Genomic DNA, 27,685 nt, shown 5'->3' with positions numbered 1-27,685 from the left:
GAACAAAAGGAGAGGATAGGGAAGTATATGTATCAAGGTAATAGCTAATTAGCAAACGTGGTGTATTAAACATCTTTGTCAACTCATGTTGTTTATGGAGAAAAGAACAGTCATTACCACCTTCACTTGACCATTGAGCAATGGGTCCATTCTCTCTTTTTTCCCCCTGCCTTTTATGAACATAGAAACGACGCACATGCATATAAAGCCTCCGCTGACATGACTTTGACAGCTGCCTGTCCCGCCTCCCCAACGGACCTGCGACAGACTGAATCTTGACAGAAGCCCACAAATACGCAATGTCTGGTCTTGTAATGTGATATCTCGCTCGATCCAAGACATAGAACGATATTTATCTGGTAGTCTGACTTTGCTTTATATATTTTGAAAGAAGCATCCACCAGCTAAAAATCATACCAGTGATACGTTTGTACTTGTTCGATATGTTGTAGATGCTGTGTCTGACTAGTAAGGAAATGTGTTTGTCAGGTTTTGCTTGAGTATTTACAAATTGATGTTCCAGTTATTGTTCAAACTCTTTCCATCTTATTTTTAAGACGGGCATTGAGGCCGAAAGCACCATTGGCCGAAACATGCCAGCAGTTCCCAAAGACTTTAATCCAGTGCACGTTGCATATTATTTTATGTTGGCACTTGTTAAATCATAGCAATGCACTGTTTGTGTTGTCAATGAGTTGCTTTGTCGGTTTATAGTTGTTTTGGGCCTACCTTTGGATAGCATTGCCTCTTCCTCTCCTCAAACAAAAGGATCAGTAGCTCAAAATCGCCACTCGGGTGAGAGGGTGGCATCACATGATCCCTCGCTCTCTCTCTCGCTCTCTCTATGTGTGTGTCTCTCTCTTAATAAACAAAACCTCTTGTGGCTTATAATTTCAAAGCAAAGTTGTGTTCATTCACTTGAGACATACTGTCATACAATATTGCATTTACCACTTTAGTCATTTTAAGTTGTCAAATTACCCCACCTTGTGGCAGAATAAAGATTTTAGATGTTTTCTGTGTTATGGATTCAATGAAAAAAATGTACAAATACAAAGTAACAAATATTTATCATAATAATGACAATAACAATTCGTATTATTTGCTTTATTTTTATTAATTGTACTTTATTGTATTTTACCGTGTATGTAAAAATGTATTTGTACATTTTATTTTATACAGTATTGTGTTACTTTAGGGTTTTGGAATAACTTGATAACTTTGGAATAACTATGATGTCCACGAAAAAAACGAACAAGTGTATATGTCATACATTACAGGTACAAATAAATACAAATAACTTTGTTTAGGTTTGACTTTGTTGTTAAAAAAAAAAAAAGATGGAGGCCTAATATGTGGTTTGATGCAAATAAAAATGTGGCAGAAGTCTTACTTCAGATGCAAAGAAAATATCAGAAAGATTTTATGCTTTAAGATTTTATTTTATGCTCTTGAGAAATTATGCTTTAAACATGTATGACATCATCCTGTTAAGAGACATCCATCAATCCATTCATCCATTTTCAAATGAGCTTATCCTCACGAGAGTGGCGGCCGTGCTGGAGCCTGTCCAAGCTGTCTTCGGGCAGCAATTGGGGTACACCCTGAACCGGTTGCCAGCCAATCGCAGGGCAAACATAGACGAACAACCACTCACATATTCACACCTCTGTTAAAGGACATTAAAATAAAATGGATTACATTCTCATTATTATGGAAATTGTATTAATATGACCATACGGACTAGTCAAGATAGAAGTCATGACAAGGTACCTTCATGTATTTCCTCTCTTCGTATTTCTACTCATATCTACTTGTTGACACATCCTTTCATCATACGGATGATTGTAACAAACTCACCCCCAACAAGTTCAAGCTCCACCCACAACCACAAGCCCCATGTGACCCATCGGCAGGGGTGACGCCTCGGGTGCTCTCGGCTGTTTTCGAGGGCCTGTGTACCGGAGGCTGACGCTTCAGCGGATTTAACGGTCAAACTGGGAAGGACCATGGAGAACCATCAGAAACTGGCAGAAAAGCTCACCATCCTTAATGGGAGGGGCAACGGGGTGCTGATACGCATGAATTACATCAAGAAGGTGAGCGCAGAACTAAGAAGAGTTTGAACCAAAGACAAGAAATACGGAACTTGAGTCACATTCACAATATATTCAGACATGCATGTTAAATCAATTTATGACCGAATTACATAATGCACATTATGTATTTACATTTTGCATAACAGATTATACAGGGGAAAAAATCATTGGTACATGAGGTCAAAAGTAAATAATTGTGTGCGTTGAACTCTCAAGGGGATCACCAAAAAATTGTTTTGTGACTTTAGAAGCTTCTGAAATCTGACCACACTACTGAGGTAAACTAAAGTATCTGTCGCTTGTTGCCATTTGCGTACTTGCCGTCTTCCCCCACTGCACTCAACCAAAGAGGAAGTGCAACCAGGAAGTGGGCCCGAGCTGTCAGTCATTACCATTTTCAGTTAGTCTGAAACTGTCAAACAACAATAGCCAATAAATGAGATCCCTCCACCCATTTTCTAGTGGAATCACAGGTGAGCTGGAGTCTACCCCAGCTGACTGTCGGCAAAAAAAGTGGGAAACACCCCTGGAGTGGTCACCAGTTAATTGCACTGTACAACCAATCACACTCACATTCACTTCCTGTATATGGACACATTTTTTAAAGACTTTTGGTGAGAGAGAGGTGGGGTGCACCCTTGAATTGTCCCCAGTCAATTGCAGGGCACACACAAGACAAGCAAACACGCACAACTATTGACGATGAAGTCTTCAATGAAATAAATATGCAGCCTTTCGGATTTTGGGAGGAAGTTAGGGTATCCCAGAAAATAAAAATACGCAAGTATAGGGAGAACGTGTAAATTCCACACAGGCAGAGCTGGAGTTGAGATGAGATACAGTAAAACTGTAAGGCAGAAAGTGCTAACCAGTCATGAGATATAGTATGCATGCAAATTTGACATGTATTTTGAGGAAATGATTCGTACTTGTCATAGCGTCCACTTTTATATTTAAAAAAATATATACTTTTAGATTTCATTTCCCATCTTTCTGATTGCCGCCACTTGATCTGTAGCCATTTAGGCAAGGCGAGAAAACATTCTGGAAAACAAATTGCCTTTTGTCTTTCTTTTATTTGAAGCTTCAAATAAGACCAACAAAAGTCTAACAAAACTGAAAATTGATAATAAAGTCAAATGCTCCCCCCCACCCCCCGGCTGTGGTGCAGATCTGTGCAGATGTCAAGCTGCGGCCAGCCATCTTGACAGACAAGACCATGGAGCCTGCCATCAAATACATCACCAAGAAATTCCCTAACATTGACTTTCGCGGAACCGTTGTAAGTATTCCGCAGTGCGGTTGTCTTTTCTGAACATGACACTGTATTACTCTGCTCCTAAGTAATGACAATTGTCTCATCATAGCAAAGTCTGACCAGCATCAAGCGACAAAAGTCTGAAGTGATGGAAGCCACAACAAGCTACTATGACTCCTTTCTGGACGTCATAGAGTTCCGGGTAATTGCAAATTAAATTCACACAATTACACAAATGTATTTAAAATGCCATAGACCAATGTTATTTTTTTATTTTATTTTTATTACCTTCTCTCTATCAACTTGCATATAGTCTTTATGGGAGATTACATTTGCATATAGAGTGGTTTAGATGACATAGAAAATAGTTGATTTTCAAATTGGGGTTTAGTTAGGTGCACTTTGTCACACTCTTTGCAAACATTTGCATGATGGAGGTCGAGGCATCGTCTGCATTTATGATTAGAATTCACTCCTGGTGATGAATTTGTGCAATTTCTTTTTGGGGTGATGAAATCATCTGCGTGGCTGGTGTTGTGCGTAGGATACCGGTGACAACTGATGTGTGTGTTATTGCTTCGCTGGCATCCGCGCTTGCTTTTAATTAAATTCTTCTCCAATATTTGTCTGATTCAAGGACCACGTCTATGAGTTATTAAACACCATCCATGCCAGTCAGTGCTTCTTCAATATTGTAAGTACAACTGTAGGACACAACTGTTTTCTAAGCGGATAAGGGAAGAGTTACACAGTGACGCATGACACTTGAAATGTAAATATGATTAATGTCATTAAATTATCGTTTTGACTAATGATTGATTACATTGACATTTGAATTTTGAAAGGCAATTCTACCCTTGTAATTCACCCTTGCTGACGCATTTTCATGGCATCCATCCATCCATCAATTTTCTAATCCGCTTATCCTCACAAGGGTCGCGGGTGTGCTGGAGGCCATCCTAGCTGTCTTCGGGCAGTAGACGGGGGACACCCTGTACTGGTTGCCAGCCAATCGCAGGATACACATAGACGAACGACCATTCGCGTTCACAATCACACCTAAGAACAATTGCGAGTGTTCCTATTGACCAAATTGGCCATGCACGTATTTGGAATGCGGGAGGAAAGCGGAGTACCCGGAGAAAACCCACACAAGCTCGAGGTGAACATGCAAACTCCACACAGGAAGGCTCAAGCTGGAATCGAACCCTGCGCCTCTCACTCTGAGGCCGGCGTGCGAATCAGTCAACAAACGTGCCCCCCCATTTTCATAGCAGTGTTCAAAATGAGCACACACACTTTCGAACAAACAATCTGGTTACAAACAGCTGTAACAACACTCACTTCTAAAATAATGAAGACTGTCTGATTTATCCAAGAAGCCTAAACATTGTTTTGGAGGTACCATAAATAAAGTAGTAACTCAAATAATTCCAGCAGACAAAATGGAGTCGGCTGGACCTACACACGCTTTTTTTTCTTCTTGATTTTATTGAAATCTCTCAAGTGTTGTGATCATAGATGTAATGTTGGCTCGCTCGAGGCGCTGTAATGTTGCGACCCAACTTGGTCCTATTGCTTTGAAGAGGAACTACTGCGCATGTTAAACTTAGAACGGAAGTCATTGGGGAAATATTTGTGTGGCCGACTGGAAATGTGTCACTATGTTGACATTACACATGAACACCTTTAATCATCATTAAAGATAAACCGTTTGTCCATGCTCATCTAAACAATGTATTGTATCCACATATACCGGTACATAAAATTATGTTTAAATTCCAACCTGCTTGACTTTAGGGTAATTACCGATAATACTCTGAATATTTACAGACATCTGATAATCTGCCCTCTGACCTTTGATTGGCAGGGAGAGAAAATACTCTAATTTGGCCCGTTTTTAGGAATGTGCTCCCCACTTTAGATTGACAGATGCGTTGAAATTTCGGATTTTAGGCCATCAACTTTGACTTCACCAAGAGCTACTTGGACCTGATCATCACGTACACCTCGGTTATCGTCACACTTGCGCGCATCGACGAGAAGAAGGCCCTTGTGGGGATGTTTAACTGCGCTCACGAAATGACCAAAGGAAGCAGGTGAGGCAATTTGATATTTACAATGAGACATGATCATAAAGCGTCGCCCACTTCGTGTTCTTCTCACACACCTCATTGAATCCCACAGTGATCCCTCATACCTGCGGCTCAGCCAAATGTTTGTGGAGTACGAGCATCCCTGGAAGAAGCTCACTGAGGAGTTTGGCCCTCATACTAAGGTTTCACTCACTGTCTTAGCATGCTCAGGCCAAAGTTCTGTATAATATTATAGTATTGATTTAGCACCAATTTGTGACATTGTGTTGAGGTGAGTTAAGGAGTGTCATCCTTTGGCATCTGTGGTCAGTTATAAACCTTTTCAGGGGAAGGTGTCAATCACGCACAGATTTTCACTTTTCGCAGCGGGGCTCAGTTATCATGGTTTTTGAGTTTCATCTTTGTTATTTCACTTTGAGTTAGTTTTGATTTTGTGAAATGTAGTCAATTTTAATTCGTTTTCAGAGTAGATTTGATAGCTCTTATACGTTTGAGGGTTTTTTTCAGAAATGTTTTGCTTTATTTGAAATTGTTTTAGTATTAGTTTTTGTTTTTTTAATAAAAATCATGTATTTCTTGAGTGCAAGATTTAAATTGAAAAAAAAAAGCACCCAATATGGTGTAACCAAAATATTGTAAAAACAACCATCCACAAATCAAATGCAGGTACTGTATAATAGCCAAAAGTACAATAAGAGCAGTGCATAATAGTGCTTCTAAAATTAGGTGTATCCCTAACATCTTAAATAAAACTACGATTGTGCCACTTTCCAACCCTTGTTTACCAAGTTGACAATTTCTAGGGTGGATTTGTAGCTTGAATTCCAGTTGGTAGGTATAAAACGTGATTGTGGCATGCACTATTTTTTTCTATATTTTTTGGTTCATTTATGAACCAATAAATGACAACATGTATTACCTGAGAGAAGCGACAAAAGCAGGAGGCCAAAAAAAAAAACCCCACACACATACTTTTCAGCCAAATCTTAAATTCTGGGAGAGTAATAAACACAAACAATGTGCACACAGCTTGTGTAATCCACAGTTGACGCCTAGACAATCACATGCAGACCTGCCGACGTGAGACGCCCCCGCCCACCAGACCCTGCCTCCTCAAGGCACACGTCTAACGCACAGCCACTACAATACATAAAGCATCTTCAATATATTTTACACTTGAATTCTTTTTTTGTGTGTGTTGAAATACATTTGAAATTATTTCTAAGTTGTGTTTTAATATGTTAAGAGTGTGTGAGAGTGGCAAGAATTTTTTTTAACCTATAACAGGTGCATCTGGAATGTACCGCCATCTTTTTTTTGGTAGTTTCATAATTGTCTTGTCTGTGACTCTAGTCGGTGACGGCTGCTCTGCTGTCTGTGAGGATCATCTACCCACGGAGGAATCTGCCAGTGGCGCAGTGGCGGAGTGCCCAGCTACTCAGCCTGCTCAATGCTTCGACCGCCATGTTGGACCCGGCCTGCTGTGACACTGTAAGTCTGTCACCTATCGATTTCTATTTATTTGCTCCCAGAAGGATGGATGTTTGGAAAGGTTGGTAGGTACAGTTGGTAGGCAGGTAGGTAGACACTGTGGAAAGGTAGCGGAGTAAGTACAGTGAATATGGAGGTAAGCAGATACCGGTAGTTGGTTTAGCGAGGTTACTAGGAAAGTACTGCAAGAAGGTAAATACCGTATTGGCCCGAATAGAAGACGGTGTTTTTTTTTTGCATTGAAATAACACTGAAAAAGTGGGGGTCGTCTTATATTCGGGGTCTAGACATTATACCCATTCACGACGCTAGATGGGGCCAGATATCATTGAAGTGAATGCTGAACTTGACTCCCCAGGCCAAAGTGAACCCCTGTCACGAAGAATAAAAATAAAAATAGCGGTAGCACGAAGAAGAGAAATAAAAAAAATAGTGGTAAAAAAGAAAAGAGAAGAAAATAATAGAAGAGATAACAGAAAATGGAGAAACATAGCGACAATCTGGAGAAAAGTGGGTCGAAGATCGGCCCGGTTAACCGGCAGCTGAGGAGAAGTTATGATGTAATTTACATTTCAAAAACAAGAAGCCATTCATTTACGAATGTGATTGCACTTTAGTTTTACATATGTAAATGTTCAGACATTAAGATTTAAATGAGGATAAATGCTTGCTTTCTCTCAAATATATTGTTAAAATCATTTGTTTCAGATGTACTGCAATTATTTTCTGTACAAAAATTAATTTGGTGTTCAAAAATTCCTTTTTCAAACTTGAGTCTTGAAAAAGAGGGGGTCGTCTTATAATCAGGGCCGTCTTATATTCGGGCCAATACGGTAAGTCCTGTAGGTCGGTAATGTAGGCAAGTAGATACCGTACATAAGTAGATAGGAAGGCAGGATTGGTGGTTCCTGTAAGTAAATATCAGTCATAGTCAACTAGATCAATTTACTATGATCAAAGAATAATCATAGTAAATAACACTTGTTTAGTTTGTGGGTATCCTTTTTTTCCCCAAAGATGAGAAAAAATGAATAGCAACATAAAGTAAGTAAAAACTGTGTCCCCGGCTACACACCTTTGAAAGTTCTCTCCGCCACTTATGTAAATCATGCCAAAATTGTCCACCCCATCACCATTTATCGCTCTGGGCATGTCTCCTCCTTTACACCTCATTATATCCTGTTTGTCCGTTACCATTATTTTGAGGCGATGTTTCGTTCCCTGAAGGTCGGGACCTCTCTCGTATAAGAACTACTTGCTGGCATGGACCTTGAGGAAACTCTTTATCTTTAGATTATATACAACAACAAGACACTTCTGAAAATATCTGGTGAGAAGAATGTGGGCAAAAGTTGCTCTTGGGGTGGAACGAACCCAGATTGAACTGAATCTCAAAATGGCACACAGCTGGAGAATCGGGTGTTACCTTCCCCTTTTGTATGCAGGTTTTATTGCATGGAAGCCCATTGTAATCGATCACAGTTGGAAGTTAATAAACCCGATGCTCTCCCATCCTATAGATGGCATGTGAATATCTATCTTTGGAGGTCATGGAGCGCTGGATCGTCAGTAAGTCCTAATCCCACTGACGACTAACTCCAGTTATTGTCATTTTCTTTGTAAAAAAAAAAAAAAAACATTTGGATTGCGATTGTTTTAAACATGTCATTTTTTTGGTCCCCCAGTCGGCTTCCTCTTGTGCCACAGCAGCCTGAATAGCAATCCATCCTCCCAGGAACTATGGAAAATGGCTCTGCGGAGCAGCTTATACGTCACCATCATCAGAGACGAGCTGTTCAGCATACACAAAGTCTCGGAGGACCTTTTTGACAGCATCAAAGGGTATGGAGCTCCCCTTTATTTCTTAATAGAAATGCTATGTTCTTCCTCTACACTCGCTGCGCCCCCCCCCCCCACCCCCATCCTCCCATGAATGTACAGTAGATATCCTAACTGAAGGACCAGGTGGCCAAGGCATGCACACCAGAAGGAGCAGAACAATGCTCATTGAATTCAAGCAAAAATTGAGGCCGAAAGTGTTTCATCGTCAACATTCTATTGAAATACGTTCATTGCTATATCTTCTTATAAAGAACACTATTATAGGGTGCTATTCTTCTTGTTAAACACACAACAAACGTTTGCCGGAATGGATTAATGACATTTCCATTCATTTGAGTAGGGAACGTGATTTAAGTGTTGTGAGTTATGCATGAGATGACGGAGAAATGAAACTTATCTCTCTATGCGCGGCTGTATAGTGAATCTCGCAGAGATCAATGGTGTGATTGTTTCAAGTAATTACGTCTTGATCAGATATGGCAAGCGAGTCGCAGACATTAAGGAGTGCCGCGATTACGCCATAGCCAACAGGTAGGACACGTCATTTTGTGCCGGTCTTGTCCAACAATATGGCTCGTTACTTTAGAACTGTGTTCTTAACAGCGGGGCTCTGCATCGTGAGAGAAGACACTTTCTCCGAGGAGCCTTGAAGGAGTTGGTAACAGTTCTGGAGGATGAACCAGGACTGCTGGGGCCAAAGGTAAGACACATCTGACTCAGGATCAGGTTTTCGTTTGGCCTTTTTGTCCAATGATCACAAAATATTTGTATTCACCTCATGATGTATTTCTATATTTTCTAGGTCATCCTTTAAAGCAGGGGTGTCAAACTCTTTTTGTCGCGGGCCACATTATAGTTATGGTTTCCCTAGAAGGGCCGTTGCGAATTTTGGGAAACCATATAAATGTTTAATCACCTCCACATATTACATACACAGCGCACAACAAATTGATGGATCACTAGTTTTACATTCAGAAGTCAATTATAATGACTGTTATTGTGGATTACATTTGACAACTTGACATTTTGGTTCAGACTTTAGCAAGCATCATAGAACTTGACATGCTTGATTTGCTTTCGCGGGCCACATAAAATGAGGTGGTGGGCCAGATCTGTCCCCTGGACCTTGACACATGTGCCTTAAAGTGTCTGATGATGTTAAAAGTCAGATTTTTTTTCAAGTTCAAGGACAGAGAGGGGGATGGAAAGAAGGGACGGATGATGACATTATGCTGGGACTCATTCATGCTTTTGCCCAACTGTTTTCAAAAAACTTGGAAGCGCTGAATTGTCCAAACCGTTCAAAGATTTTTTTTTTAAACGACAGCATTTCCTCTTATTTTACTGTCTTGTGTGTTGACTGAATCTCCCCCAAGGCTCTGTTTGTCTTCATGGCCCTCTCCTTCTCCCGTGATGAGGTCCAGTGGCTCATACGACACTCTGAAAACATGCCCAAAATAAAAACACCCGAGGACTATATTGACAAGTAAGTAGTTCCAAACTTCAACTGACATTGCTCGCAAACAATTGTTTTCAGTGGACTGGATTTGGAGCAATGTTTAAAATGAAGGGCCATGTGTTGTGTTTCAAGTCAGATGGCAGAGCTGCTCTTCCACATGGAGAAACTGAAAGAACTTATAAGAAAGTACCACTACGTTGTGCAGCGTTACCACATCCAGTACCTGGCTCAGTTTGATGCCTTGGTTCTCAATGACACAATACAGGTACTTGAACGTACACAGCGTAGCATTTCTACTCAGTGCTTCGTCTGTAACCGTCCTCATTGTCACTGTTGTCCACAGAACATGCACGTGTGTCCAGAAGAGGAATCGGTTCTGCTGAGTTCTTTTGTTTCGACCCTTTCTGTGCTCTCAGTGAAACAAGGTCACTACCGTCAGTGATAGTCTTCGCTTGAATGGCAACTTGACTTGAGCCCCCCTATGAGGGTTTACATTCTGAACTAATTTCAAATGTATTGCCTTCTGGCCTTCCTTGATGCCATATAGTCTATGTAAGACTATGGCCTCTGAACCCCCCGCCCCCATTGTGTGATTAATGCTTACAGTGCTGAGGTCAGTCAAATGTAACTGGTGGACTCCACAAGGGGGCGCCAATTCACCATACAAATACCAATTATTATTATTATTTTGGAATGCAATTCTTCAATTGGCAGAGGTTGGTCAGCTGCAGGGTGAACGGTGGACGACTAGTTAGCATGTCCGCCTCACAGTGCAGAGGTGCAGAGTTCGATTCCGGCTGCGGTCTTCCTCTGTGGTGTTTGCCTCCCACATTCATGGAACGCTTTAAATTGCCCCTAGAGTGTGACTGTGGGTGCGAATGATTCTTCGTCTATATGTGCCCTGCGATTGCCTGGCAACCAGTTCAGGGTGTCACCCGCCTACTGCCCAATGAGGGCTGGGATAGTCCCCGGCGCGCCCATGACCCTCGCGAGGACAAGCTCATTCGAAAATGGATGGATGGATGGATGGTCAGCTGCATTTTGGATCCCTCTGATGATTTTCATTTGTGTGTTTGCAGTGGAGAGCAAAGAGGAGTTCGATTTCAGGGCTTTGAGATTGGACTGGCTGAGATTGCAGGTATGCACAAACATACTGCACACTACCTACTCACATAAAGTTCGGAGTACGGTATTGTGCTTTTGGTTGAAATTTCATGACAAAACCCTAAATGCACTTTAACCTTACAGGTGAACTTAATTTGACTTCGCGAAACATGTCCAATTGTTTCATGTTTCAGGACTATTTGCATAACTTGCTGTTTTCGAACACAGTGGTTCCCAACCTTTGTAGTGTAGAATGTGTCCGCCCAAACCATTTCGTCAAACCCGTAGCTCACTCATACGGGATGATTGTTTATTTTTGTTGTGGGATCCCCATTAGCTGCCATTGCAGTGGTTGATAATTTTCCATAAATTGAACCTAAAGGATTATTATATTATCCATTTCATGCGCCCTGTGACCTGATAACATGATAAGATGTCTACTGTAGTAGACGCTGTCCCTGAAAGGGTTAATATCATTTTATCTTGCCTCCTCGGATGAACTCAAATTAAACCTAAAAATAAATGATATTGCCTTGAAAACACGTTTGTTACACAAATTTAAAAAACAGTTGGGAAACACTCCTCTGACGACCTGCTGAACTGCAAAATTCACAGGATGCATTTGATCCATTATTGGATGAATCCTATTCCCGTTTCAGTTATAATTGGTATAATCAGACAGCTCCGATTTTGACAATTGGCAGACCAAGACGACATCTGACACAAGATCAACTTTGCACAAGTGATTAAAAAGGTTTGGCAAGTTGCAAGAGATACAGAGAGACTGGAAGAGTCACAGTGGAGTGAAATGGACAGCCTTAGAAATGTTTTAATCGATTCACGGATCAAACGGGAATTTCACCATTCGACTTGTTGTTGGAGAAAAGCATTTTATGGTCACCCATCAAATCAAAATATCCTCAACTTTTTGTGAGTACCTTATAACTTACAGTATGATGGCATCACAGGCGCATGAGCAGACGTCTTTTTTCATGTCGTAGGCTTACACCAGTGTGAACAAGGCCCCTCTGCCGATCAAGGACTACCCGGACTTGGCCAAGGTGATGAACATGATCCAGTTTCACACCAAGATGGTGGACGCTACAGAAGAACTCCTGCGGGAAACGGCGGACGTGTCAATTCTCTGGTCAGTTTTCGTGTTTCTTAATCAGTTGTTTACTTTTCGACTCTTAACTGTGAGCGTTGATCCATTGAATAGTTTCTACCCGCGACTCTTTGAGAAGATGTTTTGCCAGAGCATCGATGAGATGACTATGAAGAGATACCTCATGGCCTTCCCTTCTGTCTGCTCCAGTTTTCACTGGTGTGGACACCCTCTGTGCCCTGAAGAGGTCAGTGTTCACTTTATCAACTGCACCAATTAAGCGACAGATGAACTCTTGACTTCCTCAAATTTGTTGAGGTGAAACAGTGTAAAAATTTGTCGATTCAACAATATTTACAAAATACCCTGTTTTGTATTTTTTTGCCCAGGAGGAGGCCGTAGCGAAAAGGAGTCTACGCTTGTGTGTGACCTTCCTAGAGCAGATTGCCAAGCAAACCAGCACTATCATGTTGGAGATTTGCGCTGAGCAGCGCAACCTCAATGACCAGGTCGAAGTTCCATACAAATAGAGTCATGTATGATATACTCCGGATAATAAATACAACCCCCTCCACCCTCTAGTTGCTGCCCAAACAGTTTTCTGAAGCTATCAGCGCCGCTCGCCACAGGAAGCAAAAGAAAGCCGCGCCCAAGAAAGAAGTCCAGAAGGAAAATCCGGGAGCCGAAAGTCTGCGAAAGGACCGCACCATAACAACCAAGTCAGATTTTCTCTTAACTGGCTCCACTTTACCACACAAAGTACTTTTAATGTCGACCTACGATGACATTTTCTTCCCAAACTATTCCCATCTTTCGTGATTGTGACAGGGGCACGACTTAAACGTTGCGGTGAACCGAGCGGCTATTGATTGACATCCGAGTATTTGTCCTAAACACTTGCATCTTCTCGTTCCGTCTCCCCTAGCATGGACAAGATGCATCTGATGCTGACCGAGATCTGCTCCTCCTACAGCCTGTGCAGCAACATCCTGGTCTACGAGCACATCGTCGTTCCCACCGAGTTCCTCTCGTCTCATCTGGAAGCACGCCTCTCCGAGTAGGGCGAGTTGGGAAGGGGGGTGGGGAAAGGTTTGCTTAAGTGACCCTTACTGAATTTGAATGGGATTTGATGTGTCCTGCATGTTTAAACTACTGTATCTCCGTGCAGTCATTTGGAGACAATCAGTCAAGTCACAAGTCACTACTTTGTTTTGCGTCATTCCTGTGCCAAATGTTATTTAGATTAGGGTCTGGTACCAGGGCAACCTAATGTTTTTCATGTGCGCACGCTCTGCTTAATCTCCCTCCTTTGAGCTGATGAATATCTCCCCCGTCACCCTAAAATTAGCACTCTTGAGTAACAGAACGCTCACTGTGATGTGCACCTCTAGCTTAAAGAGACCCCAAATCAAACTAGGCCGGTCAAAAAGGGATAAGAGATAAAGTCATATGGGATAGAATGAAAAGGGCTGGGAGGGGGGGGGATTGTATTATGAGAATATAACTGTAATTTTGCTAGAAAAAAATATACTGTATATATATATATTTTTGGGGGGAGGGAGAAACTACTTTGTAGCAGTAGGCTGAATTTATCAGAAAAATGTGCCGATATTTGACAAAATAAAATTCAGGAAAAATCAGTTTTTCCCTCAAAATAGTTGTTTTTTTGAACTCTGCAAGAAAAATGTTAATTAAATAAGAGTAAACTTTTTCATCAATTAAAAAAATTGCGAATAAAATAGACTGAAGTGTCAAAGTCATTTTTTTCATGCATTTTTTTTTTCGTAGGTCAAAGAGTCAAACAAAAATCACATCATGCTAATGCCTCCGCGGCCCATTTGAGACTTGTTACACTACAATGCGTGCGCCCTCACGGGGTGCTCAATGTTGAACGCGTTTGTCCAGGATCATCGTGAGAATGGCCAATTACAACCAGAGCACACAGGAGATCGCTCGGCCCTCTGAACTTGTGGCTGGTGTGAGGTCGTACGGCGCCAGCCTGCAGAGCCTCCCCAACTACGTCAACGTGGATGTGGTGCGGCTGCTGAAGAGCGTCCTGCTGCAGCAGACGCAGCCTCTCGACTCCCGAGGGGCGCCTACGATCACCAACCTCTACACCACCTGGTACGTCCAAACGTGACAATTAAAGCGTAGCCGCTCAGTCACATACATCAACTGAAAAGCATCTTCTTCATCTCTTACATTTTAGCGGTATATTTATTGGATTTCTATTGTCGAAAAGCATCAGCAGTCAACACTGCGGCGTGTGAAGTTTTGCTCTTTTGATAATGTACCTCTGAATTTTGTCCGCCCCCCCCCCCCAAAAAAAGACTACAAAATGTACGTTATTTAATTGTTAACTGATTGTTTCATTGTTCTTCATGTTGGTCCGCACACCGCAGGTACCTGGAGAGTCTGCTCCGTCTGGCCAGCAACTCGCTGGTTGTGCACTCTCCGGCCATGCAGTGTTTTGTCAATCAAATATCTGAGAACGATCCCGCCTTCCAAGCAGAAGAGTTCTCAGACATATCAGGTTAGCCCCGCAAACAATGTGCAACTCTATCCTTGCGTACGGTGACTAACGCCAATTCCAAAACGCAAATACAAATGAGGAACTGGACCACATTTGTCATGTTTTTTTTTAGGTTTTAGGCAACACAACAACTTTATTTGACAATAAAGTTGTACTTGACTTGATACTTCAACACTGTGGCTTAGTTGTAATGGTTACAATAAAAGTGGAAACGGTAGAAAACAAAACAATTGTCACAATGATATAAGTCTAAGTCTTTTTCACAATTTAATTGACAATTGATCACTCTGATTGGCCGCTAGTTTAGATAGAGAGAAGTAGACCATGAGAGTACACAAAAGGAAAGAAATGACAGATAAAATGGTATTAATTAGTAAATTAAGCTCAGCAAAATGTTGCTTTTTATATCCTGCTTGTATTAAAAGTGTATTGGGCACACCTCTGGACATGTGTGCATTTTATTTCATAAAACCCTAACTGTGGGTGGTATGATAAACGATGACTTCTCACTTACAGAAGAGGCCACGAGCACGCGGAAATACACATACTCAGTCTCAGTTCGAGGTTTTGTAACCCTGGCCACTGAAAAATTTCTGGCTACGCCTCTCACCATAAAACAATACAAATTGCAGCCATGAAGTATGTAGAACATGCAGTACAAACCGGTATATAAATAAAAGCAAACTGAAATACCCCACCATGAACTGTAACCCCATCAAAACACATTGAAGACCTTCAACATGCACGCAATTATATTAAAGAGAAATTGATGAGGTGAATAGCGATAGATTGGGGATGATCCAGCAGTCCGTTTTGAAGACTTAGAGCTGCTCACCCACAAAGTAACCACCTCCTACTTTCTAAATGATATACACTAGCACCCACTCAACTATTGCAGAACCCCTCTAAGCTGCCTTGCAGGAGTGGATGACCTCTCTATTAACAACCATCTCTCTCTCTCTCTCTCTCACACACACACTGAGCTATGCACACATAGAACAGACTCCTGCTCACTACGTGTATATTTCAGTGCTTACAATACTGTACACGCCTACCTCATGTGATTCATTGGCACTTCATTGTCCACGAACTACCACCCCCAATGTTAAACACACACAAGTTCTTTTGTCAAATATCTATATTGGTACGTCGTGATGTGAATGTGATACCAAGATGATGTTGCAAACAGAGCTGCGAGCGCTGGCCGAGCTGCTGGGCCCCTACGGCCTCAAGTTCCTGAGCGAGAACCTCATGTGGCACATCACCTCGCAAATCAGTGAGCTCAAGGTACCGAAATGAAATCATTGTAACACATAGGGCTGGTGTCGGGCGGAATCCTTGTCGCTCCAAAATCATCACTTTTCAGGAGACTCCAAAAACAACATGCATGGCATAGACAGCAAACCATTTTCATTTTCAACAAGTTCGGTCAATAATTTGTAAACAAATAATGGACACGTGTATGGACTCACATTAGTATAGATTTTTGAAAAAAACATGTGAACGATTTGTAGACCTGACACTAACGTCTACACAACATACACTGCGAAACAGTTCTAAAACTACAGTGGTGCTACATAATTTTCCCCAATTGAAATGAATGGAAATGCCATCCATACATTCAGAAGTCTGAAAAAACATCTCCCCAAAAAAAATGCAACATACCTTTCTCAGAAAATTAGCACTCAATAGTGTGATCTTAAAATAATGCATGTATACGCAACACATATCGGTAAATTTGAGGATGAAACACAGAAGACCATCACAACGAAGTTCAAGTAAGATGAGTTTTTCAGAGGATAAAGAACATATGCCTGTGAGTAGTGTTGTATGCTCTGCCAAGAATAACGATACGACTATGATTATTGCTGGTAATTTTGATGATAAATATACAGAATATTACATTTTAAAAAATGTATCTATTACAGCATTTGGAGGGAAGCACAGACTTCCTTCTCCCCAGCCACTTCTGTCAACTCTTCCCGGGGCATGAATTGGGATTATTAGGACACACAAACTACTCCACCCCAGTAAAGTGACAATTCACTGAGGGGATTATTATTATTATTATTATTATTATTGTAATTATTAATAGGAGTAGCAGTAGTAGTAGTAGTAGTAGTAGTAGTAGTACTTTTACTTTTTTCACTTTTAGCTCCTATTATTTCTATTACTAGAATAAATGTTGTATGCAACATATTAATGATGTTACTGCCATTAGAAACTGGTGATGGAGAACATGGACGTCCTGGTGCAGATGAGGAACAACTTTGAGGAGGTGGAGGAGATGGCCAATCTCAAGAAGAGGCTGACAGGTGAGCGATTTGGTGCGACAAAGGGTTTTGGGACACATCGCCGACTCAAAGCGGGTTCACCGCAAACTCAAAAGCATTCCTTTCTGAACTGGGGAACAAGGACAACATTGCAAAGGCTGAAGTGCATTTGTACTAAATGAAGCTGCCTCGTGGCCACAAATATAAATGTGTTTACATGGAACTGAGCGGATGGCGAGAATCCCGGGAAATGAGTCACATGCTGCTTCCAAAATCAAGTTTGCCACGGTGTCTCCCAATACCACCAGGAGGAGACAGCCTGCTGAAGAGGATGACCATCATCGGAGTGATCCTGTCCTTCAGATCAATGGCGCAGGACTGCCTCAAAGAGGTGCTTTTTCAAAAGATGTTTTTGTTTGTTTTTTGAAAATATCATGTGGAAGTGCTAAATATGTCTATCCAGTGAGAAAAATAATGTAATTTATATTATTTGTTAAATCAACTAATTGATTTTATTTAGAATTTAAAATATTGTTATGCAGTTGTATTTTACATAAATTTTATATATGAACTTGTGGAAGACCCCACTTTCGTTCCTGCTGCTTTAAAAAAATATATTATTTTATGAATTTGTAATATTACTTGGTATTTAATATTTTTCAAAATAAGTAAATTATTTTAAATTATAAAATAGAACATATTCATACCTGTCAACTCATACGGTTTAGCCATAGTTCATACGGATTTTGTGGTGAATCTTACATAGATGGCCGTATCGCACATATCATACGGATTCTGAAAATTTCCGTTTCCTTATATTAGGGTTTTAATAAAATGATGGAATTTATATTTGTTCTAACAGTATTTATCATTCATTCATTCATTCATCTTCCGAGCCGCTTGATCCTCTTCATTCATTCAATGACCTGTTGATCCTCACTTGGGTCGTGGGCGTGCTGGGGCAGGGTAAAACCTGAAGTGGCCGCCGGTCAAAAGCAGTTATTTTTCTTTTTTTTAATAAAAGAACATTTTATGTCCATGTTCAAGTATGTTTGACTTCATTTCTTGTATGTATATATATATATATGATAAGATAAGGTATCCTCTATTTGTCCCACACTGGGGAAATTTACAGCCTCCAGCAGCAAGAATGTGGGTAGAAAGAAGAAAAAAAACAAACACCGTTCAATTAAGTGCAATATAAATACAAAATGGATAAATCGCAGAGCTATTTACAATTGTTTTCCACATAATTTAATTATTATTATTATTATTATTGTTGTTATTTTTATTTTTACTGTTGTTAATATAAATATATATGAAATAAATGAATAAAGAACATTTATTTCACTAACTTTGGATTCTGAATGTGTCACCCACACACAATACAGGTGTTGGAGAAGCATTGCCCTTTCCTGATGGGGCCCATCGAATGCTTGAAGGACTGCGTCTCTCCTGACACGGACATCAAGGTACCAACCAGTACGAGTACAACGTGTCACATTATGTTACCTCATGGAAACGATTCCAAGTGGATACATGCGTACCATGTCTTGACATTTATCGCTGTGTAGTTACATGACACCCTACGGGGAATTTAATCAAAAGGTTCAACATGTAGCAGAAAGCGTGTGGTGTGTTTGTTGAAATGAGAGGACAGTGTGGACGTTAACGCATTCACTCCCAAAGACGTTTTTAAACGTCTTTTCAGACTTGTCCAGAATTGGCTGGTACTGAATGAGTTAAAGAGGGGTTGAGGGGGTGGGGCAAATGTGTGCCTGCAGTTACCCACCAAATTAAATTCTTTATCTCCCGGTGGAGCACTCTTATGTGAACATGACACGACAAGGCCCACGCCACCCCCCCGCAATCCCCCGTTTTGCTTACGTCTGGCCCCTGAGTGAGGCATGACAGCCGTGCCACAGCTCAGACCAGGATAACCCCAAAGACGTCAGCAGCCCCCCTCCCCGCCGCGTCCCACCACCCTCCTCCTGCCGTGAGAGAGACCACATCAGCGGAAACACCATGTCAGTGCAAGTAGGGCAATACCGACAGTCACCCTTCAGTTTGCTTTAATCAAACATTTGCTTCTCCTTGTTTAGTTTATTGTGAGAAATCCAGTGCGCTCAGTACGGTTCCAATTAAAAGATGAACAATGTGAAATGTGCACATCGTCCTTTAATCTTGGAAAATTGCGACCTTTTCGTTGTTATGTTTTGACTATATTCTCGTGAACATTTGACTCTAATCTCAGAACACGATAACCCTTTCTCGTGGCATTACAACTTCCTCCTGTTGAAAGTAAGACGAGCGGGACCTTTGATGATTTTTATAGTCACAAAACGTTGACTTTTGTTTCATAGCAGTACAGCTTTAATCATGTATAAATATGTCTGTTATCATGTAATATCACTTTTTTTCTCACTTCAATTTTTAAAAATTATTTCTCTCTTGGAAGTAGATAATGTTGATCCACTCATTTTTTTACACATACACTAATTAACCAGATTTTTTTCTTTTCCAAATAAAACTCCGTCGTGCTATGTAACCTATTCTAAATGACTAATTAATACCGTGCAATAATCTTTCTTTGGTCCAGTCATGTTGTGAGTTAATGCTCATTAAAATGTGGATGGTGACGTTTTCCGCGAATAGTTGTGCTTCCACAGAAAACAAAATGTGAATCAGTGAAATTTGGTCAAAATGAACCACGAGTAGGAGGGTTTGACTGTATTTAGTGCATATGTTAAACCGCCCTGTAGACACTCCGGCCACCAGTACAAAGAGTGATGTCACGTGGCCTGTTGTGAAGCCTTTTAGTTTCATGTGTCAGAGTTGATCTGAATTGTGGAATGTATTATCGTAATGGTTCTTAAACTTTATACACCAAGTACCACATCAAAGGAAACTATTCAGCTCTGTTACCACCATCATGACTGACATTCAAAATCACGAGCGTAGTAAAAATTGTACCAAAATGAATGTTCAAAACCAAACTGCTCTTCAAGATTACATGCAATGATATTTAACATCAAAGTTAGATACACTGAACCGTACTTTGGCAATTATTCTTTACTCTACTGGTGACACCCATATCACACTTGGAGAATCTCTGGCTGAACATGTTTCCAGGTGACGCTTAGCGTGTTCGAAATGGCGTCCGCTGCAGGAATGAGCTGCGACGTGGATCCGGTGCTCGTCTCCGCTATCAGAAGCATGCATACAGGTGACCGTAAAAATATACGTTGTCGTTATGATGCCCAAAAATAGTGTTTGAACTCATGAATATTTTCTAAATACAATATTACACACATATATAGATAACATGTCCATCGAAGAGGAGTACAAGCTGTCGTGCTTGCTGCTGGTCTTCATCGCAGTGTCCCTGCCGAGTTTGGCCCTGGATCCCAACTCTTGCTACAGCCAAGAGCACGGAGGTGCGCGTTTGTTACATTTAATCGTGACTCCCTGACAAGATCAAGTGTTCACACAACCCTCAACCTGACATTCATCAGCCACCGTGAACCAATACATTCAATAAATTGAGCCGCATCGTCACACTTCAGCCAGGAATTAAATTCTTGACAGCCGATGTGATAATAACGTACCAGTAACCACCATGCTAAAGGTAAGGGGAGAATAATATCCCAGAGGTAGGGTCCTGTTATTTAGCTACATAGCAAGGGCAAAATTAGGACTTTTCTCCCACACTTATAAATTAACATTTCAGGGAAAGAAATGAAAAATCGTTTTTTTTAGCTGTGTAAATGAAAGGTAAAATTATAGGCGTTTCCTACTTGAGAATGGACATTGTGTTAAAAAAAAACAATCATCTCAGTTACATTATTTAGCTACGTATAGCAACTGAATTTAATGAGTATTTTGTCAACATCGGCAGTAACCTAGCAAAAAAAATTCCTGTTCCAACAAACTTGTTTGAAATAGATAGATGCGTCGAAAAAAACTCCTCCACGATGTTCCTTACTGCTGTAAAACAAGAAGAAGTATCAAATATTATAAAAACTTTTAAAAATAAAAAGTCAACTGATTGCTTTAATATTGATATGACAATAATCAAGCAGATTATAAAATATGTAGTGCGACCTTTCACGCAAATATGCAACCTGTCATTCAAAGCTGGTATCTTTCCATCAAAAATGAAAATTGCTAAAGTTATCTATAAAAGTGGAGAAAGACATATGTTTACAAATTATAGACCAATATCACTACTCCCACAATTTTCAAAAATATTAGAAAAACTATTTTCTCGCAGACTTGATAGCTTTATACAAAAGCATGCGCTGTTAAGTGAGAATCAATATGGCTTCAGGGAAAAACGGACCACCTCAATGGCAGTTATGGAGTTTGTAGAAGCAATAGCCATTAATATAGACAACAAAGAATTTACTGTTGGGGTTTTCCTAGATCTAAAAAAAGCTTTTGACACAATAGATCACAGTATATTATTGAAAAAACTAGAATTATATGGCATTAGAGGTGTAGCTTATAAATGGATTAAATGTTATTTAGAAAACATATCAGTATGTGCAACTCAACAATAAAAAAACGAATCAACTGAAAATCACTCACGGAGTTCCTCAGGGGTCAGTGCTTGGTCCAAAACTATTCATCTTATACATAAATTATATCTGCAAGGTCTCAAAACAATTTAAATGTGTCCTATTTGCTGATGATACAACTTTCTACTGTTCTGGAATAAATCTGAAACAGCTCCTGACAACCGTAGAAAACGGATTAAACAAATTAAAAAACTGGTTTGACAGAAATAAATTGTCACTTAACCTGAAAAAATCGAAGTTAATTGTTTTTGGCACAAGACCAATCAAACACCAAGCTAAATTATGGGAAACTCAATTGAAAGAGAAAGAGCATATGAAACCAAGTTTCTCGGATTAGTAATAGACTCAAAACTATGTTGGAAACCACATATCGATAACGTAAAAAGAAAAATAGCCAAGACCGTAGGCATCCTCTACAAAACCAAGGAAGTGCTAAATAAGAGATCTTTGTACACATTATACACTTCATTATTATTACCATATATGACCTACTGTGTGGAAATATGGGAAAATGCCTGCAAAACAAACACACTCCCTATTCTCAAACTACAAAAAAAAGCAATTCGAATTATTAATAGATCAAAATATACGGAACCCACAAATCCACTATTTATCAAATTAAATACAATGAAATTTTATGACCTGGTTGACTTTAAAATCGCCCAATTAATGTACAAAGCACACAATAACCTGCTTTGCCAAGACATTCAAAGTTTTTCGAAATTCGAGAAAGCAACTATGAATTAAGAGGTACCAACTTATTCAAAAAACCCAAAACAAGAACAAACATCAAGCAAAGAAGTGTATCTAGCAACGGTGTTAATCTGTGGAATAATCACGAAACGGACCTGAAAATGAGTAAATTGCTTGCTGAGTTCAAAAACAAATTCAAAAAAATAGTACAAACAACCTACATCAATCAGAGCTAAAATGATAAATTCTAAACATTAAATATAATGATAAATCAGAACTAAGTTGATAAATAGAGAAAGGTATTGAAATATCCATTATGAATACAAGAGAAAATTGACACAAGAGTGCCAGGGTGTGGATGTATATAATCCCGATGCAAACCAAATGTTGTAAAAATATCACGGTTAAGGGTAAAGTATGAGCCTTAACGGAGACTTCTTCTTACTTTTTCTTTTCTGATTGATATAAAAATGATTTAGTAGATATAAACACATAACGGGGTAGGACTAGATAAGTTTTTTACTTCATCCTACTCCCTTGAACATAATAGCTGTGTCGAATGAAGACGTAAGAGGAATCTTCCGACATCAGCCCCTATTCAAAAAATTAACATTTGGTTTTAAAAATGCTCAGTTATATTATTTAGGTCCATAGAAATGGGAAAATTACGTCTTTTCCCTAATTAATGAAAAAAAAATTTTTTTAAACAACATTTTTAACTGGGTGCTGTAGCAATATAAGAAAGGGAAAATGACAAACTTCTGCCCACTTAAAAATGAACATTTCGTTAAATATTCCCATAATTTATTTACAACTCCCATTTATTCTTGTACTATTCTGATAATTTAGTAATAACGTTACAATTTTGTTCTTACGAATGTTTTTGTCATGTTACGACTTCTCTTAACAGTGTCACTTGTAAATATTTATTCTTGCAAAAATAAATAAATAAATGTTTTATTCCCGATTTAACATCACCACTTCATTCTATTAAAAATACAACTTTGATTGACTATCAGTAGTACTTTTCTTTTTTGTTGGAGGGTTCAACTAATTGTAAAATCCTCCCGAGGAAAAGATGTAATGTTAACTCTGAAGATTTGGGGGATTTTCTCTGAAATGTATTTATCTTAATTTCAATTGTATTTTAGTACAACTTTAATCGAGTGACATGAATGCTTATGACAATATTCCGATTTTTTTTTTGTTTGTTTTTGTTTTTTGGTAAAAAGGCAGCTTTATTCTCGTAGCACAGAGGTGCCCAAACTTTTTGGATCGAAGATCTACTTTTCGATCAACTAACCTCACGGGATCTACCCTTACCGGCGCGCGCACGCACACACACACACACACGCATTTAAGATTTACCTGCTTTATTTTATTTTTTAAATATTTTTTTAGTGAAAATGAGACTGATTAGTGTGCAGTGTATATTAACACAAAAAAATATATTACTAACATGTACAAAGACACACAAATGGTTGTTTGTTTTTTTTCTTCTCGACACTCCTCGGATCTACTTGGGACCTGTCTTAGATCTACCGGTAGATCAGGATCTACCTAATGGGCACCCCTGTCGTAGCACAAGCACTTTTTTCTCACATTGAGTATTTCCTTCAAAATTCAACTCAACTCTTTCGTGCACCCTGTAACCTGATAACACGGTATGCTGTCCACTGTGAGTCACCACTGTCCTCGAAAGGGTTAAATGAGCAAAAAATAAATAAAATTTAAAAAAAAGAAAGAAAGAAATTGGAAATTACAGTTTTTTTTCAAATACCACCTTGTTGCCCTCCTCTTAATAAGACTCAACTTTCCACCGGGTCACTGACTTGAATATTCGAGTGCACCTAACATCGCGTCCTGGAGTGCGTGCGTAAACAAGGCATCTCACCCTGAGAACAGCAGGCGTGTCATACTTTCCGCTCTCAAGTATGTCTGGGGCTAATGCGAAACACGTGTTTGTGTTGAGACTTTTTGTTTACTGACGTGCATTGACACAGTCGCTGCTGGCGTGTCTGGACCCCAAAGTATTCGCCGCAGAGTCCGCGGTAATGGTGTTATCAAAGCGCGCCATGTTATCTACTTTGCCTCCACTTTCCATTGACGAGCTCCAAAAGCGATCGAGGAAATGAAGGAGGAATGCTCCCTCTTAAACTTAACGGCTGGTTAACAAAGCCGCGCTAATTGACGGCGTACAAAAACATCCTCTTTCGGGTTCCGCTGACTGTACGTCACGCACTCGCACGCTCACGATTCACTCATGCACTCACCCACACTCTTGTATAATCAACACTGACTTTTGTGTGTGTTGTTCATTGCATGTTTGTTTCCATCAGGTCACAACAACAACATCCACTGTTTGGCGCTGGCCATCAACCAGGTAGCCTCCGCCATGTTGACGGTGCAGAACAAGAACATAGAGCAGCACCTCAAAGAGTTTCTCCTGGTGAGTGCTCCACGAAACCTTTCCAGGGTTTTTCATTTCCATTTTAGCTTTTGAAACCAATCACAAATTATCCGGCGGGGTTGGGATCGATGAAGTCCTAAATAATCCCCGGGCACTTTCCAGCAGACTGGTTTGGACAAACTGGTTCTCGGTTTGACTCAAAATCAAGATTAATCTTGCTTTGGGAAGACTGCGAGTATTCCGATAGTTTTAAGAAAGATGGGGTCTGCCATTTTGTGGCTGATTGATCATGCAAAATCAACTGAGCCCTTGCTTTGACTCAATCATCTGGGATCCTACTTGGAACGAGGTCATCAATAATCCCCTGAACATTTCAGAAGATTGCTTCCAAATTGTGATCGGTACAGACGAGAGGAACAACATGCCGCGTTTGAAGTTGAACCACAGCCATTTTGTGGCTGACGGTTCAAAAATCAAGTGAGTTCTTGCTTTACAGGTGAACTTGGATTATCTCTTGGATTTTTCAGATGATTGGTTTGAAATTATGCTCGGTAGAGGCAAGAGCAATAACATAGCTGCATTTGGAATTAAACCGCAGCCATTTTGTGGATGATTGTTCAAAATCAGTCAGCAAATTAACAACTTTTTGTGCTTAAATGTGCATGTTTCTTTGCCTTCTACGCGCACAGCTGGCATCCTCTGCCCTGCTTCAGATGGGACAAAACGTGGAGAGCAAAAACAGAGAGTCCATCTACCTTCTCCTGCACATGGTAAACTCACACCATTTCCATTAAATGCTTTGCGGTACAGTTTGGAATGCTAATTACGTGGATCAATCTCAATTTGACTCCACTTCCTGCTCGGGCTTCAATTCTGATGATGAAACATTGACCAATTAGCAGAAAATAAAATTACGTGTATTTGACTGTTTACAAACTTAAAGAGTGCAGTTTCCATTAAGCACTATGGTTCTGTTCTGTTATTGGTAATTTCATTTATTCATAATATTAAATGATTTCACTTAAATTTTGAAGGAATTTGTTTTGGCAAAAATGCAACATTACTCGTGGTTGACTAACCTGTTTAGATTATGTAAAATACATGTGATGTAAGCGCAATGAAATTCGGCAAAAATCAATTGTATGATCATGAAAAATTACAGTTTCGCTGAGGGTAGCCGTTTAAGTTGCTTCAAAAAAGAAACTAATGTTTAGTTTAATGTAATGGATTCCATCGTTGTTTTTTTCATAAATCGACTCCAATGTGTTTTCAATTGTATGTAATTATTAATGACAAAATATGTTTCCTTAATTTTACGTTCTACATGTACCTAAGATTTAAAACTGGGCAAAATATACAGCATATATTATATATTTTACTATAGGTTTCCAAACATGGTACTTAATAAAGTTTGTAAATTTACATTTAATTTGTATAATTTAATCATTTTTTTCATTGAATGGATCAAATTTGATAATGTCACAAAATTCATGTCAATACTTATTTTTGTGGCATTTGGAGGATTAAATACAGCTTTTCCCCTTAATTTTATGTCGTAAATGCATTAACTGTGTGTAAACACAAGAAAAATAAAATAAACTAGATCAGCAAACGTAACCAAACCAAGCAATTCAGCATATTGGAAATTAGGCTAATCCTTGCTAACATTCTCACTTGGGATTCATCAACTGTATTATTTAGATTGTGGAGGAGTCTGCGTTCTTGAGCCAAGACATGCTGGAAAGATGCTTCCCGTACGTTCTGCTCCGGAATGCCTACAGAGAAGTCTACAAGTCCATTATCATCACCCTCGGGTGAAAACATACCGACATTCCCCAGCACTTATTCTAAATACGTTTAAAATGATTTACGATTTTGTTCACCTTCTTGCGAAATGTCCATACTAAATCCTCTGGTCGTTCAGGTGGAAGTCTGTTACAAGTTCTCACTGCAAACGCTGCACTTTTCAGACTGGAAAGTCGCTGATGCCCGTGTGTATTATTCTTGCAAACTTTCCATGAATAAAGGTCTTAATTATATTTAGTTTGTTTTTCTTGTCGTGGGCCCCAAGTCAACATGTGTTCCTCATCTGTTTCTAGCCGTCCTACCGCCTACTCCCTTTCGCCCAATTTCACCCAATTAAAATGACTTGAGTTTTATTGCAGACACTAAATAGTAAATATTATCAGCAAATCATGTTAGTATAGTAATATTTTACACAATGTAAAAATCAGTTTGTATGCATTTTTAAATAAATTTACCCGGATGTGTTTATTAGTTTCTTTAGGAATAAATATTTTGTTTGCCCAAAGTCAGCTGGGATAGGCTCCAGCACACCCGGAACCCTCATGAGAAATAAGCGCTTCAGATAATGAATGAGTGATAGAAATATTTTGTTTTACATATTTGGTGAAAGATGACAAATATAGAATTCAGCATTTTTTAATGACTACGTTTATTTTTTGTGACACTTATATGGAATGGACTATGTCAGATTTCAGTCAAATGTATGTCATTCTGTGCCGAGGATAAAAAATATATGCCAAATCCGTTCTCATGCCGTGACACCGATCCTATTTGTTCAACATCTAGTTTGGGGGGGATGTCATTATTTCTTAACATTAAGCCAAATGCTTAATGAAGGCAAAGCCATATGCTTCTTTTAATTACATAGTTCTTGCTTTTGTTTTTATGTCGAGTTTCACACCACACAATAACATGGTGTCAATAGTCAGCTTGAAG

The 27,685-nt window shown here is 39.6% G+C and overlaps 2 protein-coding genes across 3 annotated transcripts in view; both read left to right on the top strand.

The window, feature by feature from the left end:
• The first annotated feature begins 1,891 nt into the window (after positions 1 to 1,891).
• nckap1l (NCK associated protein 1 like) lies at positions 1,892 to 26,982 on the top strand. 2 transcript variants are annotated; one of them, XM_052076905.1, is made up of 31 exons: positions 1,893 to 2,099; positions 3,271 to 3,381; positions 3,467 to 3,559; positions 3,995 to 4,051; positions 5,314 to 5,456; positions 5,545 to 5,635; positions 6,807 to 6,944; positions 8,465 to 8,513; positions 8,630 to 8,786; positions 9,261 to 9,317; positions 9,390 to 9,486; positions 10,163 to 10,272; positions 10,378 to 10,510; positions 10,589 to 10,670; positions 11,325 to 11,383; positions 12,351 to 12,496; positions 12,569 to 12,701; positions 12,844 to 12,963; positions 13,037 to 13,173; positions 13,380 to 13,511; positions 14,360 to 14,578; positions 14,857 to 14,987; positions 16,177 to 16,274; positions 17,209 to 17,302; positions 17,569 to 17,651; positions 18,652 to 18,732; positions 20,393 to 20,486; positions 20,581 to 20,697; positions 24,873 to 24,982; positions 25,633 to 25,713; positions 26,645 to 26,982. In XM_052076905.1, the coding sequence occupies exons 1-31, from the start codon at positions 2,010 to 2,012 to the stop codon at positions 26,759 to 26,761; spliced, it is 3,360 nt and encodes a 1,119-aa protein (XP_051932865.1). In that variant the 5' UTR covers positions 1,893 to 2,009; the 3' UTR covers positions 26,762 to 26,982. The 2 variants fall into 2 exon arrangements, with proteins under 2 accessions (XP_051932866.1, XP_051932865.1); XM_052076906.1 differs by lacking the exons at positions 24,873 to 24,982; positions 25,633 to 25,713; positions 26,645 to 26,982 and adding an exon at positions 20,776 to 21,112 and having other exon boundaries at positions 1,892 to 2,099.
• hemk1 (HemK methyltransferase family member 1) overlaps positions 14,995 to 27,685 on the top strand; it is a 140,078-nt gene continuing 127,387 nt past the window's right edge. The window contains exon 1 of the mRNA XM_052076920.1: positions 14,995 to 15,008. The gene's annotated coding sequence lies outside the window, so the exon portion shown is untranslated. The remainder of the gene's footprint in view (positions 15,009 to 27,685) is intronic.

Source organism: Hippocampus zosterae, chromosome 9, assembly GCF_025434085.1.
Source record: "Hippocampus zosterae strain Florida chromosome 9, ASM2543408v3, whole genome shotgun sequence".
Lineage (NCBI taxonomy): Eukaryota > Metazoa > Chordata > Actinopteri > Syngnathiformes > Syngnathidae > Hippocampus > Hippocampus zosterae.
This window is presented reverse-complemented; position numbering and strand designations above follow the sequence as displayed.

Bases quoted from the DNA above. Each gene is read 5' to 3' on its own strand.
- nckap1l (XM_052076905.1), top strand. From the start codon at position 2,010: ATGGAGAACCATCAGAAACTGGCAGAAAAGCTCACCATCCTTAATGGG. The intron at 14,579-14,856 runs GTACGTCCAAAC...CGCACACCGCAG, and splicing joins ACCAACCTCTACACCACCTG to GTACCTGGAGAGTCTGCTCC. The intron at 20,698-24,872 runs GTGCGCGTTTGT...TGTTTCCATCAG, and splicing joins CTACAGCCAAGAGCACGGAG to GTCACAACAACAACATCCAC.